We start from the raw sequence: 21,059 nt of genomic DNA on the forward strand, positions 1-21,059 counted from the left end.
CTGATCGCAATCATTTGAGCTGACCGCAATTATTTTGCATAATCGTTTAAATCCTTTCTACACATCTGTATAAAAACAGCTGGATGAAACTAACAGAAATGTCATTTTCATCACTGTTTCCATGATGTTTTCCACCGTTTGGGGTTTGACTTGTCCTCTTTTTATGGCATCATCACACTGTGCTGCCTTCTTCTGCTATGATTTTATTAGCACACAAACTGTTTATCTTACACATTACACTGAAAAAACACATTTCAATGATCATCTATGGACGTTAGCATCATGGATTTAGCAAAGCCAATAAATGGCTCGTCTTTTTCATAAGGTGTATGTGTATTATTAAAGGGATATTTCAACAGTTTGGCAAATTCGCCTATTGCCATAATCCCTATAGTTTTAGGAGTAGGTTCATTACCTTTAATTGTCAGTGAAAGCTGTTTTGAGATTGGTGGGGCAGAGACGCGAGCTGCTCAGCTAACGCAACATAGAGTTATGGTATTTCCATGTTTCCCTAATCAAACTAAATACACAATCCAACAACTCCAAAACGCTCTCGTGTACAAGTTGTGACCTGCACATTCGCCACACTATGAAATAATAACGTATAATTATGTAACATTATGACACATGACATGAAGCAAATACTTGGAACTACTTTTGCTTTTGAAGTCACTCTGTCGAGCAGCCGTGTCTGGAATGTAGTTCCGGCTACGTATCTACCTCTCAAACAACTTCATAACATTCCATTATTATCTCATAGCCTGGTGAATCTGCAGGTCACAACTTGTGTTTTGGAGTTGTTGGATTGTGTGTTTGATGAGTTTGATGAGGGAAAGCTTGGAAATACCATGCGCCGTGTAGAGCTCATGTCTCTGCCCCACTGATCTCAAAACAGCTTGCACTGACAATTAAAAGGTAATAAACCTACTGCTATGACTATAGGGATTGCCAAAATGTTGAAACATCCCTTTAAACTGTGTTTAGGGGTTATACTATAATAGTGGCATAAAATGATCAGAAAAAACAATCAAATCGTTGTAACATGTGGATTCACATGTTACATGTCTTTACCGCGGAGAAGAGAGTGACATTTACCTCCTCGTACAAACCCGTTGGTGGCGATGGCAGAGGTGGAGAGGCCGGTGATGGTGGTCACTACGGTCGCCATGGCAACGATCAGACAGGAGAGAGCTGCAGGGGGGAGAGAGAGAGAAAGAAAAGAGCACAGTCGTGAGCTCGGGGAACTTCCCCCCCGAATGAAAAGAATGTGCAGAGCAGGTCACAGTTTTCTATCAGCTCCATCAGTTTTCACGTGGCGCCCTGCGGTGATATTTCACTAGAAAGCGAAGATTTGTCAACAGGTGTCGTCGGGGCGGGCGGGGGTAGTGGTAGTGGTAGTGGTAGTGGTAGTGGCGGGGGCGGGGGCGGGGGGTCAGGGGGACGGAGCGTGGTGGCGTGTGAGGTGAGCACCCGCTGAGCACCAGGATGTCAGTAAACACGGGCCGTGTGGCGCGCTGCTCCACACGCTGATGGTTGAATTTGTCAGCTACGTGAAGACTCCGTCACATCACAGTCAAACACAGACTCCACACAGACACACTGACTCCAAACCAGGTTTTAAAATCTGTTATTTGGATTCTGTTTGGTTTGGTTTTGGGAATTTGTCTTTTGATTTGTTGTTTTCTATAGATAGGTCTATTGTGAGTGGATTTAACATTTAACCTGAATGAATTCTTAAGATAATACTAATCTGATGTTGACCACACACATTTGGTCTTGTCAAAAGATAAAAGAATGGGGCGCCGTATGGCACAGTGGGTTGAGCAGGCGCCCCATATGCAGAGGCTACAGTCCCCGCTGTCCTTGTTCAAATCCCATATCTGGTGGCCCTTTGCTGCATGTCACGCCCCCTCTCTCATCTATCCTATCAATTAAAGGCAAAAAGCCCAAAAAAATAAAAGGATACTGGGATAAAATATCTAAGTATAGTCTAAGAAAAAAAATAGGATTGGAGATATCCAAATCATGTAAGATACTCTACTCTAATCTAATCTGACACATGTATTGATTGTGTCAGATTTTACAAAAGAGGACGAGTATCTTCTTAAAATACTGTTCTCAGCAGGTAAAAACGCAGTCACAAGGTTATGATATAAAGTGTAACAGCTGATGGAGGAGCAGTGGCTGTTGTGACAGGGGAAGAGATTTGTAATGAATGAAATAAACTAAAACATGAACTCAGATTAAAAGAGACACAGTTTGATGAAAAATGGATTGATTCTAGAAGCCAGGGAGAGGACGGACCATTACCACTGGACAATAATGACTGATAATTGTCTAATGATGTATTTATGTTGCACCTTGACACTGTAAATGTTTATAAAAAGGAGTTAACTACATCAACACTCACTGAATCTTTACAGAGAGTCTTCATCAGTCATTATGACACATACAGCTTTATGACTGTGTTACAGCGCACACACACACACACACACACACACACACACACTACATCGACTGGCATTCATTCACCCCAACCGAAACCACAACTCCCCCTCTCACCACTGACCCCCACGCACACATAAAACACAATTTGACACACTCTTCCCAGAAGTCCTTGTTATCGTCTCTGTTCCACTGTGAACACACATCACAGTCAGGCCACAGTAAAGACTGACTACAAAGTGTGGAGACACTTCTACTCCTGTAAAAACACACTGTGATAAAGTGAAGACAAAAGTCAGCCTCAACAGAACTTCTGTTGTGTGGGTGTGTGTGTGGTTGTGTGTTGCCTCAGCAGCTGGTGTGACGACACATCTGATCAGACTGAGCGTCAAAACATCTAATGCAATGTAACGTTACAATGATGTAACATGAGCAGAGGTAAAGTGACTTTAAAGCAGGGCTGGGTGCTGCTGAGAGGTTTTCACTCTGAATACCAGTTTTGCTCAATTATGAAAGAGATTTTCACAGAACTAAATTTCACAGAAATTGTACAAAGATGGAACTCTCTAACCTGTTGGATTACTAAAAATATTAATGTTTACATTAGAAATTGATCCAAAAGCAGTTACACCGATGCACATGTATTTAAGTAAACAGTGCAACTCTTCAAGTACAGTCATAGGTGATGATTGTAGTACTGCAGTCAATGTGCACATTTCAGCAGTGACTGGACACAACAGACAGATCTTGTGCCATTTGTGCGTTTGCACGAGACTAAACAAACAGGAAACGGCAAACATTAATCAAAGGACTTTATGAACCAATATCTGATCTTTTAAATAACGATTGATATGAATCAGAAAAACTGAGACCTTTTTTAAGTAGCATAGAAATATAATATATTATATATAATATGCATAGTTGTTTTTACATTTCAATTGGAAAAAATCTTTAAATGAGTATGTGATTTTTATTGGTCTTGTACCAAACAAACATGTTCCTTTATGTCTGGATCATGAGTAATGCAAGATGGAGAGGAACAGGAAGCCACAAGGCTTTTTAACGATCAATAGTGTGCAATAAGCCTGTGCATATTCTCATTTGTCCAGGTCATAGTATCTCAAAGGATAGTATCGAATAGTATCTCTCCTTTGAGAGAGACAATAGTGTGCAATAATTTGTTCTTATCCTCCGGTGTGCAGCTACTTTTATGCAATGATTTTATTTAATGGTTGTTGTTTTTTGTGGCTGTCTGTATGAGATCCTGCTTTTTTTTTTTTGTCAAAAGCGACTTTTTCCGATGTTGTTACTCCGACGTTGACTCCGACGTGGAAGCACGTATCACTGCTGTTTTCAACGATTAGCGGGTGCTGCCAAATACGGTAGAAAAGGTGTTCATATGTGAAGATTATCTCGCTGAACAAATCTGGTAAGTATCATAAACTTGTGTTAGCCATAGAGCTGATTTTCTGACATAATCCAAAACGCAATGCAAAAATCCCATTGACTTTCTTTTCTGGAACCAGCGCGATGCTAAACTTCTGGGTTTTGACGTCAGCCCTGGCACACTCTACTGTAATTTTGATTCTATTTACATTAAAGGAGAGCTATGCAAGTCTTGTCTCTTTTGTGCTCCCCCTACAGTAGGGCTGCACAATTAATCGAATTTTAATCACGATCACGATTTTGGCTGCCACGATTAAATTAAGATGATCGTCACGATTATTAACATGTAAAAAAACGGGCTGTGCTGCATATCAAATCAAGCGCTTTCTCAACCAATAGTCCGCCAACCACCAGGGGGCGAACAAGAGGTTAGGGCTCCATGAAGCTGCCTAACTAACAAGCGAGCGCATCCTCCCTTTACATGTTGTTTACAGTCCAGAGTGTGTGTCCCGGCCGGTCAGTCGGCACCTTCAAATGCTGCTGTACTGTGTCACCTTCTGCGCCCGGTGTTACGTCTCACTCCTAGACTGTATGGATCTCACTCTGCAGTGAGAGTGAGACGATGTCGGCAGCAGACGGTGACAGTACAGACATGACGTGTGTCTGTGTCTGGTCAGTCAGCAGCACCTCAGGCTGTCTAATGTCGCCGTCTCGCTCTGGATTGGATCGAGGTCGGGCTGCGGGGTGGTCTCGAAGCTGGACCGAGACCCCGTCACCCCACGCGGCCGTTTTGGTGTTATACGTCGTGTAAATAAAACGTTCTGACCGTGATCATAACGGCTGGTAACGGCGATCTATGGCCGTTTTGGTGGCAGCACAGTTGAGCTAGGCCGACCTGCTGGACGCTGCCTGTGTGAAAACACTTGGTCTGTTCATTAAATGTTTTTAATTCGTTCTAAATTGCTGCTGAAGCGTCCGTGCTGTGCTTTGGTCCATGCTAGACAGACTCTTGCCCACACATCTCTGTGTATCATTGATGGCAAAAATTAATTTTTACCTATAGCCTACTTTGAAATTACATTTCAGAGCCTGTACTTTCTTACTTTTATTTGAGTAAAGTAGTTGAATCAGCAGCTACTTCTACCAGATTTATTTTTTTATTTTTTGTTTTTTACACAAGTATCTGTACGCTACTGTACAGAATGACACCTCTGCACTCTGCAATGGCATTTATTTTTCGCTAGCCCTTTGTCTTGGGTAAATTTTATTTTAGGCTATTATTTATTTTTATTTTACGTTTTATTTTGAACTGAAAGCCTTGTTCACATAGCCTATTGTTTGTTTCAAATAGAAAGTGCAATAAAAACATGTTTTATCTAACATAATGTATAATCGTGATTAATAATCGTGATTTCAATATCGACAAAAATAATCGTGATTATCATTTTGGCCATAATCGTGCAGCCCTACCCTACAGTTTTGGAGTGTATATTTCCACTGTGGATTACTGAGCGTGTTTGCGTCACAGTCACAGTGTCGTACAGCAGTCCTTGTTTCTCACTGGGACACAGGGCGGGAGGCGCTGATCTTGCAAAGTTGGTTTTCCACCAAGAGACGCTAGGGGGAAGGCAGAGAGCCTCCATTCTCCTCGTAACAAGTCATTTAAACCATCACAATTACTGTTTAAGAAAGGTAAAAATCTTACATAGTTCCCCTTTAAATGTTCAACCTCAGTTCACATGTGATGGTTTTTAAATGTAAGATTCAGGAAAGGCTGCAAACAAATGATTAAAAAAAAAAGACAAAAAAAAGGAACAAACAATTGACTTTCAACTGCCGCATCTTTCATCACAGGCGGGTTGCACCCTCCACTTCCTGTGTCCAAACCTCGCTGGGAGTAAACACACAGTTTAAGGTCATTTCAGTCATCTGCTCCTCACAGATCTCCACTCACCGATTCCAGCTTGACCCACGATCCAGGACATGCGGATGAAGAGCATCACACCCCAGATGTTCAACATGCAGCGGACCTGGAGGAGGGGGAGAGGGCGGAGAGGTTCAGTGCAAACGGAGCATCAGGATTTTCATCGCTCATTTCTCGGCAAAGTCGCAGAGAAGGATTTACAAAACAAATAAAAAGTTAAATGTGGCTTGTAGGGATGCACATGATTAACCGTTTAACCGTTAACCGATAACAAGAACTTTGACCGATTAATACTATCGGTTATTTATTTATTTTATTAGCTCCTTAAGTCGTCAACTCATGGGGGCGTGTCGACACGTGCAGAGTTCACGTGCCTTCAGTCATATTTCGCAGCAAAAAGTTACACAGGAGGACTGACAGTATGTGCAGCAGCCCCCATGAAGGAAGATCAGACAATAAATGTAACCTACACGGACATAGATGTGCATCACCTGTAACAACGGCGCTGGAAAAAAAAAAAAAAAAAAAAAAAAGAGGACGTCGCTGCTCTCCAGCCTGTTCACCTGCAGCTCTCCTGCAGCTCCACAGAGGAGCTGTCAGAGGAGCTCTGCTGCTCCTTCAACCTGGTGTTTGGCTGCACTTTGTATAAAAATACAGTTCTACATTGGACGATCTAACCTCCAGAGCGCGATCAGCTGAGACAGAGCGCACTGATCAGCTGTCGCGGCGCACGTGTGTATTTAACGGCAAAAAAAAAAAAAAAAAAAAAAAAATTGAAACCAAAATTTTTTTATTTTTTATTTTTTTTTTTTTTGGCCGTGCGCCGCAAGATTCTTAATCTTATCGGTTAACGGTTAATAATCGGTTAACGAGCGTCGGTTATCGGTCAGAAAAAAAATTCAAAATGTGCATCCCTAGTGGCTTGTGACAGTGAGAGGAAGATGTTCAACCACCTACAAGTCCTGCAGGCAGAGTGACTTCTGCTGCTTGTCATCTGTCATCTGGTTTCAATAGCAGCAGTCCATGGCTGACTTTAAATATAAATATCATGGCTAAAAGGTTTTCAACAATGTATTGTGACATTCCAGTTTCAATTAACTGGTAAAACATTTGTCTTTTATTATGAAGTAAAGACAGGAAATGCAAAGTGTTTAGCACTTAACACTATTGTAAAGGACACTCATTATGAAGCATTACAAGAGCAGGATATGGTTGTTGTGGGCCCTATTTTATTTACACTAGCAGACAGCTGAGTGCACTTCCAGAGTACTTGTCAGATGTGTGTCATTTGGTTATTGTTGTGGCACTTTCCTCTTTAAGTCTGCTGTTTCTATAATTCTGCTCTTTTTTGTTTGGTTTTAATAATTAATTTAATAATTCATATTGAATTTAGTAATTATTTACTGTATCAGTTTGTTTGTCAGTATGTTTTTTTAATTCCTATTGTCTTCCTCTGTGACAAGGTACAGTACATATTCTGTGGGAGCTAGTGGTCTGAAGGGAGGGAGGACTGGGCTGATCTGGTGTTTTGTTCATTTGTACAATGTGACATCATTCAGCTCAAGGACTGCTGTGTTAGAAAAAAAAAAAAAGAGACAAGTTTGGAAAATAAAAAAACCCAATAAAGACAAGTTTGGGGAAAAAATCTACAAAGTAGAACAGTCCTTTTCAGTAATTTGTAATAAAATTAGCAATAAAAATGATACACCTACAATAAAATCTGTTCTGTGTTTCTGAATTTGTACAACTTGTTGAACTACATCAACATGTAGCTGACACACACATGGGGTCAGATCCAGCCTATAAAGGTAACTGACTGTCACACTGAAAATCTCCCAACACTTGATAAAAGAAACATCAGAAACCAGAGGAATTAGCGCAAAGTTTATATTAGAGAGGAAGTAAGTAATCATCATGCCAAAATAAAAGCAGGACGACATTATCCAGACGCGTCTTAATATGAAAACTTCATCCTGTGCTTTTAATAAAATGAAGTAGGTCCAGCTGAGCGGGAGCCACAGCTCTCAGCTGCTCTCTAACCCGCCGACCAACCAACCAACCACCTGCTAACTGAGCCTCTGATGGTTCACACCAACGCTCCACAATCCTGAACACCGTGCCACCCACTCACACGCACAGGTCAAATTATACTGTGTAGTGGCACACTTCTCACCTGCGCTCCACTGCTCACGGTTTAACTGAGTGTGGCTGACCACATGAAGAGAGAATATAAGGTCAGAACATTCACATCAAAGCTGCTGCTGCTAATTCTGGAAACATTAGTCATAAACAAACTATTTCTTTCATCATGAGAACTGAAAAACTTTTAAACTATGAGACAGTAAAGAGCAGGTGCATTTGGACAGCAGCTGTGCATGACTTAGTTTCCTAATGTAAAAAAAAAAAAGTTTATTAATGTGATAGCTTTGGGTCCTTTCTTAATGTAAACATTTTTTTTAAAGGTCCAGTGTGTAAAATTTGTCAAGGTCTATTGGTAAAATCTGAATTACCAATGACTATATTAGTATAAGTGTATAATCACTATAAAATAAAATCAGTTTGGTTTTCATAGCTTCTTTTATATATACATATAGCAAGGGTCTTGCTTAGAGAGTGTCACCATCTTGCACCGCCATGTTTGTACAGAATGGGAAATCCAGCCAACCAGAGAGCAGGTTTCAGGAGTTTCACGTTCATAAATAAACAATAGACATATTTAATAGATAAATAATACAGTCAGAATGCTAGATGTTACTGTTTTCCCCTCATTTTACACACTGGACCTTTAATAACATTGTAGGTTAGAGGTGAAATGTGCAGCTTCTTTAGTTCTGAGAATATCAGTCACATCATAAGTAAAATGCAACAGAGTCAGATTCAGAACTAAAGTGTATGGTGTTATATACTGTATGCACCATATTTATCACCCTCCGGATCTTATGTGTATGTGTATGGATCAACTCCATCTATATTTATTTTTGTACACATATCCCAGTCCTGGAAATATCAGTTCAATAAAGATTTGGTTTCAGTGTGAGTCAATACACCCACGTGTGTGTACAATAGTAGAAAATCTTACAGTTGCAGCATGTGTGATTGTGTGGACCTGTACATGCTCCCTTACTATATCCGTCACCAACCATACATAACATTCTGAGCACTGACGAGTGAAGTGAATAAATAACACTGCATCATGGCACCTGTTAGTGGGTGGGATGTATTAGGCAGCAGGTGAACATGTTGTCCTCAAAGTTGATGTGGGCTAAATGGTGATGACTGGGTGATCACCTGATGCACCAGAACAGATCTCATTTATTTCTTTGTGTAATCTCCTTAAAATGATCTTTGTTTTGTTCTATCGTTTTTTTTTTATATTGTTTTTCATATATATTGATCGTTATTCTTTTTGTTTAATTTCCTTATAATCTTCCTATCATCATTTATATATTTCTGATTCTTCATTTGTATGTTTTGTTTTCTTTTTGTATGACATTATATTTCATTGTTAACCGTAGGTGGAGGCATCTAATAAGCTCTTTGAGTTGTCGCCTCTTCCAGCACTGCAAACTGTTAAATTCTTCCTTTTACTTGTGTATTTTTAACTGTGCAAAATAAATAAATCTAACAGATTTTATATCTACAGTCACATCGAAACACAGCAGTAATTGTTGAGTTAAACCCTGTGTAGTTGATGAGGAACTCACCAGGACTCCTTTGACCCAGCCGAACTTCACCACTCCTTTGGGCTCAGCCGCCTCCTTGGCTGCAGCCTCCTCGGCCGGGGTCAGCTCGTCTCCATTGGCGAAGCCGTCCTCGAACGGCTCCTGAAAACGACAGAGAGAGGGAAAAAATTATCATTTGATGTTTTTGTAGAAGAAAAAAACACAGGATATTTGTTTCCAAAGAAAATCTGGGACTTTCATACATAAATACTTTATGTGCTCTCAAGTGAGATCACAGGGCCGCTTCAGTGGATTGGTTTCACTGTTTGCGCTGCAGGAACGATGTGAAATCAATGACAGAATAAACACTCCACACTAAAATAGAATTTGTAGTGATTTGTGGTGCTCAGGCTGGATTTTTTTTTCCTCTAAAATCTGGGCAACATCCTGAAAAGCTTTTAAAAACGACAAGACTAATCATGTATAGGTGATAAACTCCTATTCACCACTTTCCGTAGAACGCCGCTGGGCGTCGCCATGACACTCAATTCACCGACAAGTCGGTTTCGCACTTCTGTCTCACTTCAAGCAGAATGGAGCTAGCCTAGCAGTCTGTCTTAGAAGTGTTTTTATTATTATTACAAGTTCATAGAATGTCCTCCGGTACGGCATGTGCTGTTGTTGGATGCACAAACAACTCAAGGAAAGTTAAAGATTTTATGAATGGAGCCTGTAGCGACCATAAAGCCAATCGCAAGAGTTGTGGATGTCCGGTTGCTACGTTAGCCGCTAGCTGTTGCTACGTAAACAACCGACTTCCGGGGTGGTGTGACGCAATGGATCATGGGAAAATAAAGTGGTGAATAGCCTTGAGGTGGCATGTCGCCTGGCAACACCAGCTCTTTAAAAAAAAACCAACACACACGATGCTGGAGCAGTTAAAACACACAATGCCCTCTTCATCTTCACAGACAATGTCGAGGTGCTGGTTATTGTCTTTCCCGACTTTTACAGCTCTGGTAATCACCTCAGGACATTCCTCTGCCGTCCTGAGCGTTTTCACAGCATTTCCCGCCTCCGCTGAGCGGGGAGCCGTCTTCACTAAAGGGTGTCAGACAAAAAATAAGCTTCACAGCACGACTCCAACTGTCCCTACAACAGCTCAACACAAGTGAGTCATTAGCATGGTTTTCAGGCTTTAATGTGATGTGACAGCTGGTAGCCCAGAGGCTACAGAGCTCAGTACAAGCCATGATACCAGAGAGTGGGAACAGAGTACACACCCACAAGACTGTCAATCAGTCAACACTCACAGACTTTTATTTTGAAAAGGTTTAAAACAAAAATAATCTCTGTCTAGGTGAGCATTCTCAGTTGTTCTCCCGCTAAACAACACTGCATGAGCATTCATATTGAACATGTGCAAGCTGAGCTGGTGTAAACAGGAAGCAGACTGTCAACTCTGCCCATCAGTTTCAGAAACAAGTCTGAATGAGGAACAATAAAGTTGCAGCATAAAAAAGCAGCAAATACAGTAACAAGGTCAGTGAGACTGGAATTCATTATCAATCATGTTGTCAAGGCTGGTGAGAGCCAATCAGGGAGCGACAGGCATCATTTCTGAAGGTCTCAATCTCAGCCTGTCTGTCTGTCTGTTTGATAACAGCGGGGCCGTGTGGATAAGGAGATGTAGCCGAGAAAAGAACACAACTTTTCCTCAGAGATCTACTATACAGGTGGAAAGCTGGCTCACAAAAACACACATGGTTCAACCTCTGGGACGATGAACACTGAAGCTGTTATGTTGAACAGCGATGCGACACGTGTCATGATACATGTTTGCTGATATGATACAAGGACGATAGACAACACAATATGATTCAATGACTAGAAATCAATAGTAACTTTTTTTTTTTTTTTAGCAAAATTTGAAATCTGTGAGACGAATACTGGATGGTACAGGTCAGAATTCCTTACTGATACTGATTACGGATATAAAGTAGATAAATAGTAACCAATATGATTAAAAGAGACCCCAAGGAGTTTGCATTCGTTTTGTCTTTATACGTAGTTATTTTGATATTAATTAGTGGTCGACTCTCCCAGCATTTCCTGGTTTCCCGGCCGCTGCCGGGCGGGTCATGGGAATAATGCTGCCAGTTGACATCATTTATGGTCGGAACTACGACGGTATCTGATCGTCTTTGAACCTCTGACTTTCATTCTTGATTAATGAAAACATTCTTGGCAAATGCTTTCGCTTTTGTCCGTCTTGCGCCGGTCCAGGAATTTCACCGTGCGCGCGGAGGCTCATGGGATATGTAGTGTGAAAACACTTTGCTTTCCAAAAGTCCTTGTAGTCCCTTTAACCAAAAACCAGTGCACCTTTACTAAAAATCCATCTTGGTTCCTTTTTTGGGCTGCGCAAGTGCAATACCATAAATTCTGGAGTTTCTCACATGCAAGACATATATCATGTTTACATACAACAATTAATCGCTCTAATTTTTTGACACACTTTTCACAATAAAACAAACAGACCACACTACTACACTGTGCAAACCAAGTTTCTGAACTTTCAAAGTACAACCCCCACCCCTCCCCCTGACCAGGGCTGTTTTTTGGGGGGATATCTATCTTTTACCCCGGAACTAAATGTAGTTCCTGTTTCCTGAGGAAACCTCCTGCAGTAGGAATGCGCCTTTTAAGAGACAAACACATTTTTCCCACAAAACTCTAATTAATTTAATAAAGTTAATAATGAACCGAGGCAATTAACATGCTGCAAAGACTTAGTGGACGTCTCAAACTGTGTTGGTGAAACTACAAGGAATAAATTTAACTGACATCCTGCCAGAGTCCAGCACGTTTCTTTCCACTGCCACACTCAGACCTTCACACAGTCTATACATGCTTTATTTTTAGAAGAATGCCCTCATAATTTACTCGACATGTCAGAGCTTAGTTACATAACCTCGTTAAAAACAATGTATGAGTCACATGACGCTGACTTCTATGTTCGTCTGGAACAATCTGCACCGTTTTCACACGTTTATGGGAAACACATAACCCTCTACGTATTGGGGCCGTTTCCTGTGGGTATGGACAACCTTGGATTTATGGATTCTCTTACACTGCTGTCATTTTACAGCCGCGGACAGGAAGTGTAATGATATGGTTCTGGCCTGCTGTGCTGTGCAGACCGTGGGTTATTGATCGGCAGTGACGCGTCCTCTGGATCCACGTCCACGTGTCCACACTGATTCATATTTGAGTCATACGCCCAGAGGCTGAATATCAGTTTATTGAGGGAAATGCAATGATTTCAAATGGTCTGGGTGTTATATATGAGAAAGCTCCTGGAGGTAATGCTCTGGAAACGATGTGATAAATTAAACCAAACTCACAAACCGACCCACCGCCCATGTATCTAAACCAACAGGGCTTCACACAGACCTTGGAGTGAGGTCTGTGTGGGGATAAAGAAAGGAAACATGACACAAACATTGATGAACAGCGTCTCTGTTACAACGGGAGTATAAATAGGCGGTGTAAAGGATCCAGCAGGACGGCGGCTCTGACATGTATGGAAGCTGAGGCTCCGAGCATCACTCAGCATCACTTCACCTGGGCCATCTGTCACCAGCAGCACCCCGCCTGCATCCCTCCAGTGACTCAGCAAAACTGCTGCAATCATCACGAGCTCACAGCTCGACCGACTGTTGAGAGCCACGATGCTGCTGCAGCTCAGGTTTCTGCTCCAAATGAACTTCAGCTCTGACAATGACCTTCTCCCTCATCTAACTGTTTATCAGGCTTCTTCTTCTCAGTTAAAGCAGGGCAACAACTGAAATTTAAAAAAAAATACATAACGGACAGTAAAGCCTGTGCATATTCTCATTTGTGCAGGTCATAGTATCTCAAAGGAGTTTAAATCGAAAGCAACTGGACTTGGTTATTTGTCTGGGAGACGTTTCACCTCTCATCCAAGAGGCTTCATCAGTTCATGTTTGCATCTGACCAGTTAGTTGGACCAGTCCCTGCCTGGTCAGATGCTAACATGAACTGATGAAGACAGATAAAGACAAATAACCAAGTCCAGTTGCTTTCGATTTAAACTCCTTTGAGATAATGGACAGTGGACAAGAAGCGAACGTGGAGGAGGGACGGGACTTCGTCCTCTGTAAATTGCTCCAGGAAAGATTCCTAAAAGCAGGAAATTGGCTGCATTTCAGCACTTCCTGTCCTCTCGTCCTGAAGTCTCTGGATTTATGAATAGGTTGGCTTTTTTAATTCCTGAAATAATAAAAGGTCTGTGGTTCATGTAAATTTTACAACAAAGTCTCGCCCTGATTTCTCTAGACAAGTGGTTCTCAAAGTAGGGTCCGGGGACCCCTGGGGGTCCTTGAGAGGGTCGAAAGGGGGTCCCCAACTTTTTCTCGAAATATTACCACTTTTAAGAAATATTCAATTTTTTCCAGAAATTTCTCAAAAGTCTTCCAAAAATTCACACCATTGTCCCTTATTTGAATCGTTATTCAGTCTCAAAACAAAAATATTTCTGGTGTTTGTATCAAAATGTTGTCCAATGGGGGGGTCTGTGGTCTAATTTGTGTCAGTTTCGGGGTCCGTGATGTAAAAAGAACCACTGCTCTACTACTACTACTACAACATTTGGTTGCTAACAACTGTTTAAAGACTACAGAGGTTAAACATCATCATAGTGAACAAGAAAACTGATCTAGTCACGAGTCCACCTTTACACAGCCTTTAAATGATCTGAATACATCTGAATCTGTAATTAGAGCTCTTAATGGTTGCCCACCCTGAGTAAAGCTTAGAACACACCGTTAGTGACCAGAGCTTTGCCCTGTAGCAGCTTCACAAACAGATCAGGTGGATTGAAGCACATGTTGTTGAGCAGGACAGTATCATCAACTACAGAGGCAAACAAACTGAAAACAGACGTCTCACTGACAGAGATAGAAGATATGAAGCTATAAACTCCCTGTCAGCAGGCTGCATCAGAAGGAACTCTACACAGATCAACTTGTAAACCGAGTAAGATGTCGTCTCCATCACACCCTTCTCCTAGACAATAGGAGGGTGGCCAAACTTCTCCTCATGACTAGGTCAACACAAAAGAGTTAATATGGCAAACAGCCTGTTGGGATCAAACTAACTGTCAGGTATCTGACTCAGAAATCAATGAGTGTAAAAATAAAGCTCTTGGCAGCAGCTGTGTTGGTGCAGGTCCAGCAGCAGACTGGTAGGAAGCAGGAAATTAAAGGCCGTGACACAGACGGGGCGCTCGCACTGCACCAGTCACACTCCCATCCTTTCATTTGACGTATGCCGTCTCTCCCATTGTTCTCTGTAGACCCCCCCCCTCTCCGGACCCCCTCCTTCAGAGACCAGAGACAGTGACTAGATCTAGTCTACTACATCATGGAAAACTACAGCTCTCCATCCTCAGGTGATGATATAACCAAACCGGATTTGTTTAGCCTATTCTTTGAGGCAAACACACAGAAGTAATGAAGTGGCAGAGTGAAGGGATGACATCATCCGGATCTGGGTAAAGATGAGTCTCAGGGAGTTTTGGAACTGGTTAACGTCTCTGTTCATGAGTCGACCAGACACAGATGAAGCCTGATGCACAACTCAGGGCTCCAGGCTGTTTTCTTGTTCCCTAGGAGCCCAAACTTCAAATTTTAGGCACGTAAATCGACTTGCAAACCAAATATTCACATTTCTGTTTCATCCATGATCCTCACACACACTGGCCTGACACCTGTTCATGACAGATTCCAGATTTTTGAGTTGCCCATTCGACATTTCACCACTGTAAAGGTAAATTTGCATGTTTGCACATGCGCAAGTAGGTGAAAAATTACTGTCAGAAGCTGGTTCTCTGTCAGCACTGTCTCAGATTTTAGGGGCAAAAGCCCTGATTTAGGGTCAGTCAGCAAATAACTACAGAGGAGATGTGTAGGAGGTCATGCAGTTCTCTGTGTGGTGGGAAAATATCTCACACCAACATGAAAACATCGACCCAGAGGTGAAGCAGAGTGGAGGAGGGAGCATCACCGTGATCTGAGTCTCTTCTGCCTCTGGACCTGGACAGCAGGGTCTCGTCCAGGATCATGTCAGGGTGTCTGTCCCCCAGCTCAGGAGAGGACAGTGACCCCTCTGATCAGTAGTAGAATTAATCAATTAATCGCACAATAATCGATTATTATGTTAAAAAAAAAGTCAAAATTCTCTGATTTCAGCTTCTTAAATGTGAATATTTCTGGTTTCCTTGTTCCTTTATGACAATAAACTGAGTGTCTCTTTGGTTTGTGGACAAAACAAAATATTTGAGGACGTCATCTTGTGGTTTGGGAAACACTGATTGATATTTTTCAACATTTTTTAACATTTATTGACCAAACAACTAATCGATTAATCATTTACATTTACAATCGATAATGAAAATAATCATTAGGTGCAGCCCTATTTTACAGCTATGAGACATGCGCAAAGAGTTTCAACCAACCCGAGAAGACGTGCTGGTCTAGGCCGGGTTCACACCTAAATTATATACAAATGATTCACAGATGAATCAACACATCATGCGACTGATCAAAGATGCAACCAGTCAACATTCCGTTTCACCGTTTACGTGATATAATTTTACTGTTGACCGATTTGGGAAAAGGAATATTCTCTCCCTCTAAAACTGAAAATGATATTCCATTGGGTTTGTGCCTGTTTATTCTGACCGAGGTGTTTATATGGAGCATTTCCATTCAGTTTGGACATCATAGCCGATTCCAATTGGAACATTTGGCTCCGTGTAAACCCAGCTATTGAGCAGGTCTGATCAGATTCAGGTCAACTATCCGCACGCTTGCTTCAACATGCACGGTGTGATAGAATTGATTAAAATGACTCAATTCACCTCCAGCATCTTTATGTGGCATGAAATCAGCTTCACAATTAAAACATTATTGCATCTGCTCTTGGCACAAAAACACTCAAACAGCTGGGCATCGATTTACAGCTGGGAGTGCTGTCGGGTCAGGTTACACTGCTGCTGTCACGATTAAATGCTGAAATCAAGGTCTGTGAGACCAGTGTCCCTGGTATCATGAGCATCAAGTACTCTGCTATATTCTCTGTGCGGTAGGCTACAGATGACTGAAGGAGTGCTGACATTTCATTTTTTTAAGGCGTGGAGCCATTTCTGACCCCGGTGGAGCTCAGGAATGTGGACGCTCAGGCTGCTCGGCATCTTTCTCATGATCAGAAGACGTTTCCTCTGCGGCACAGAGCCGTCGGGGACGAGCCGGGTCTTTGACTAAAATTGTGCCCATTGAGTTGATCTATAGCAGAGACACAGGGGGCGGGGCTAAAACACAGTGGGTGGAGCTGGAGCGCAGCTAAGGTGAAACAGATGTGTTCACTGCTGACGGAGCTGATGTGATTTTTTCCCTCATACTGCGGTCACAGTGTTTTGTGGTTGAGTGTGGTGTTCACTTAAAGTCTCGTAAGCCGATGAACAGCTTCATTTGCATAGCCTAGTTCTGAATGGATGTAAAGACGGACAGAGACTGGGTATTTGCTGAATGTTTAATCTGAATCTTAAGTTTGCGTGACACAAGCAGTGGCTGATAAAGTAGGTCACCCTCCATTACATAAGCATGCGTATAAAACAAAGATGTCATCAAATACAGGCAGAATACAACCACGGCCTGACAGGGCTGGTTATAGCCATGAGAGAATAATTGTTAATCAACCAGTGTTAACACTTATATTTTCACTCTTCAAGTGCAGGGAATACACTTTACTGTCTTTTTGCACATCATTTTGTACTTGATTTTTTTTAAAGCTAAATATTAAAAGGGGCTTGTGATGTTATCTTAAAATTGTTCATATGCTGCTTTCCCCACACAACAATTTTTGACTATAATAGTATTTGAAAGTATAGTGAAATTAATTAATTTATATCAGTCTAACAAGTGTTTGAAGTAGCCTATATTAAAGGTTATAGCTACAACTTATCTACAGAATTTTTTTAATAGTATATAAATAATTGTTTTATAAATTTTGACAGGTCCAAAACATATAAATATTAACATTGGCAACATCAGCATGAAAAGATCTGCGCCAACAGCATTAGTACGTTGATGTCACGTGAGGTGGAGCTCGTGGGGAGGGGGGGCAGATCCTGATAGCTCTGTGGAGAAATGGCATCGTGCTAATGCTAATGCTAATGCTAACGCTAACGAACGGTCAGCCGGTACCGTAACGTTTCCGGTGCAGGCGTGATGCTGCGGGTTTGTCGGGTTCGTCTGCAGGTGAGTTAAGCCTAGGTTATACTTTCGCCTGGCTCCGTTGGCAGTTGGCGCGCGCACCTCGGCAGAGCGCACAGGCGTTTATACTTGCCGCATTCACCGTTGCAATATTCGTAGCAAAGACAGGGGGCGGTAGATAAAAAAATACAATAGGAAGTAGCAGAAGCAACTAAAAACAGAGAAGAAGTAAGCAGGATTTCTCCTATAGCTCTACTATTTACCTTAATTAAAAAGCTCCGGTGTAATTGTGATAGTTAACTACATGATTTGAAAACCAACCGTCCTTGCAACATCAGTGTAGTAGTTATATAACGTTATCGATCGCTCCATGTATTGATTTTTCGCCGGCTTGTTGTAAACAGATGCACATGGAGGAGAGGAGGGACCGGATTTGCATAGTTCCTCGAGTTCTGGGTCATTTGATGGTGTTTATAACTTAATTACGAGTTGTACAAATGCTAGAGCGTACCAGCTCAGCCAGTCTTCCCTCAAATTCATCCATTTTGAACCGAGCGACACTCGCGCGGCGCGCGCCAAGTTTCAAAATCCTGGAGGTGCGCGACAGCGCGACGCGCCGTCGCGAGGTGCGCGTTTACGTCATTTGTGGCGCGCGAGCCTCGCGCACTCGCGACTGCGTCGAGCATAAACCAGGCTTTAGTGTGAAATGATTCAGATGTGTTGCCCCTGCAACACCGGAGCTGCTGCTCGTTAAATATGGTTAGCGTTAGCTTAGCTTTAGCTACTAGCCGCTCCCTATAGGCATTACCTGGCAACCAGTGCAATTGAAGGATGGAGCGAGTGCGACACTTACTGGCCGGGAGGAATTAAACTTGTAGCTAACACCTTTAAGGGATCAAAAGTAACCATTTGTTTTAAAAAACAATTTAAAAATGTCAAATATTTAATCAGAAGATATATCAGTTATTGGAATCGGCCACCAAAAAAAACATATCAGTCGGGCCCTAAACATAACAGCATGTGTTTCTAAATTTTTATTTTACGTTGTTTTTAATTGCCTTGAGTAGGTTCTGAGCTACATGAAAAAAAACTAATATTTTGAGTATAATGAGTCACCACTTTAGTAGACACAGTAGATTTCTGAATTTCACTTTTTCTCAAACATCATGAACCTACATAAAAATGTTGAAGTAAGTTCAGTCAATATCATCTGCAGGCCTGGGCTTCTCTGGAGCACCACAAAGCTTCATTCATGAGCTGCTGTGACACATTTTGTTTCTTTGCACTTTGCCATTTCACAATTTCAATAATTCAACCGAGTGTTTGTTCTGGTGTTCTTCTAACTCTGTCAGCAGTTCCCCTGCTCTCTGACAGACTGAACACAGGCCCTGTCGTTCTTCTTCTGTGTGATCTTGGTTGTTTTTTTAATTTAGAGAGGAAGACTGGCTGTGTTACAGTCAGTGTTGAACCTCATAAACATTTTGATCAGCTCTTTGAGAGTTTCCTCTCACTAAGGAGAAGTGGGAGGGGCTAAGTGTTTCAGGTGAGGCCAGTTTTCTGTGCTACTTCAACATTTTAAACTTAAAGGGGACATATTATGGAAATATCACTTTGTGAAGGCTTTTACATATTTGGGTGTTTGTCCTGCTCCCTAGATTGAAATCCATGTGGGTTTTTTACAAGTTGTTCCCTCAGTTGTCTTTCAATGATGTAGCCTATAGTTTTCAGATTTGCATAATCCCACCCCTACCTGGGACCAGTAGAAGGGGCGGGGCAAGCAGTGGTTCATTTACATTTAAAGGGACAGGCACTGAAACCAGCCGTTCTGAACAGGGCTGTTTAGAGAGGATGAAAAGAGCTGTGATGTTTGATCCTTGGGGGATTTTGACCAAAGCATGTCACAGACATGTCTTTAAGACACCTGGGAACTATTTTAATTTATGCACAGGGAGCATCATATGTCTCCTTTAAAATGCATTGCCACAGTAACAGGTAGAGAGTTCCCTACAGCGGACAGGCCACACCACACCAGTCGCTCCCTCCCTGCAGTCGGGACCTCTCATTGGCTCTCCCTCAGCCTCCCCCTCTCTCCTCTCTCCCTATTATATTTGTAGTGATAAACTGCTCAATCTTTGGAGCATAGTTAAAAGCACCATTTCACAGGGAGAGACCAACTGTGCATCAATGACTAGAGGCGCTTGAAGTTTGCACACACACAGCCCACTGATCATCACACACTGGCACGACCGACCGGGTCTGTGTGAAAATGTTCACTTGCACGCCATCGAAAAGTGGCCGCAGCGTTCTGGTTGGCGGTCTGGAGCTCTGGAAGATCTGCATGTGCGGAGGCTGAGTGCCCTCGCCGCTGAATGCACGGCCCCGCGGAACAATGCACACAACACAGGATGAGTTGGTCAACATTATCTACATGGCTGAAGCAACACAAAGGCCGGCTTTGCACAACAATGACAAAAGCATCGAGAGCTTAGCACACCGGTGCAAACTGTACCGCCACTTCACATGAAAAGGCATTGTTCCAAAAAAATAAAATAAAACCTAATGATGCAATTAGATTGAAAAAGGTTCACTTTGGACAAACACCGTCTGAAAGTCAAGGAGGGACTTCTAGAAACCTGCGCGGACCCACAAACTTTCACTTCCAGGAAACGCTGGCACGTTCCGACGACTTCTTCATGAATAATTAATCCTCTATAAATTATAAGGGCTGACGCAACCCACCTAATCAAAAAACAAACAGGCTGTGTTTGTGTCTGTGAGGCTGGAGCTGCCAGTTTCCCTCTCAAATACACACCACATGATGGAAAAACAGACATCAGTGCAGCTCAACAGAGAGGATTGTGTTGACTTGCGTAAGAGCAGAGCTCTTTATTAAAAGCCACACGCTGAAGGTAAAACACTTCATGGCCATGCTGAAACCAAGAAGTTGGATCACTTCTTTATTTTGCTTCTGACAAAAAGAGGTCATGATCTTTATTCCATGATATGATGAGTGTTTAACTAAAGTTTTCTGATGATGCTTAAAATAAAACACGATTCTTCAGTTTGGAGCTAGTGTGCAGCAGCACTACATGTTGTGTATGAACTGCTTGGATGCCATTAAACTTCTTAATTAGTTGTTTATTAGTTCATTTTATTAAGCTAAACTGCCAAACACACTCTGCGTGTAGCGTCTGTCATCTGAGGCAGAATCCACATGACTTTTAATTTGTAAACTCATCTCTTTCTCCATGTTTACTCCTGCTGTCCTGGAGTTTGCAAGCACCTTAAACAGAGACTTCAGTCAACACAGTTGGACCTGTTTTAGTTTGAAAACTCTGTGGT

General features: G+C 42.0%; 1 protein-coding gene across 2 annotated transcripts in view; it reads right to left on the reverse strand.

Annotated features, from left to right (window-relative positions):
- slc12a2 (solute carrier family 12 member 2) overlaps nucleotides 1-21,059 on the reverse strand; it is a 92,723-nt gene that overhangs the window by 46,289 nt on the left and 25,375 nt on the right. For both annotated transcript variants that reach the window (XM_085794135.1, XM_085794136.1), the window contains exons 2-4: nucleotides 9,460-9,579; nucleotides 5,786-5,861; nucleotides 1,096-1,191 (exon numbers count right to left, since the gene is read on the reverse strand). In XM_085794135.1, the coding sequence (XP_085650261.1) occupies nucleotides 1,096-1,191; nucleotides 5,786-5,861; nucleotides 9,460-9,579 (292 nt within the window). The remainder of the gene's footprint in view (nucleotides 1-1,095; nucleotides 1,192-5,785; nucleotides 5,862-9,459; nucleotides 9,580-21,059) is intronic.

This window comes from Trachurus japonicus, chromosome 12, assembly GCF_045865225.1.
Source record: "Trachurus japonicus isolate A0001 chromosome 12, Traja_1.0".
Lineage (NCBI taxonomy): Eukaryota > Metazoa > Chordata > Actinopteri > Carangiformes > Carangidae > Trachurus > Trachurus japonicus.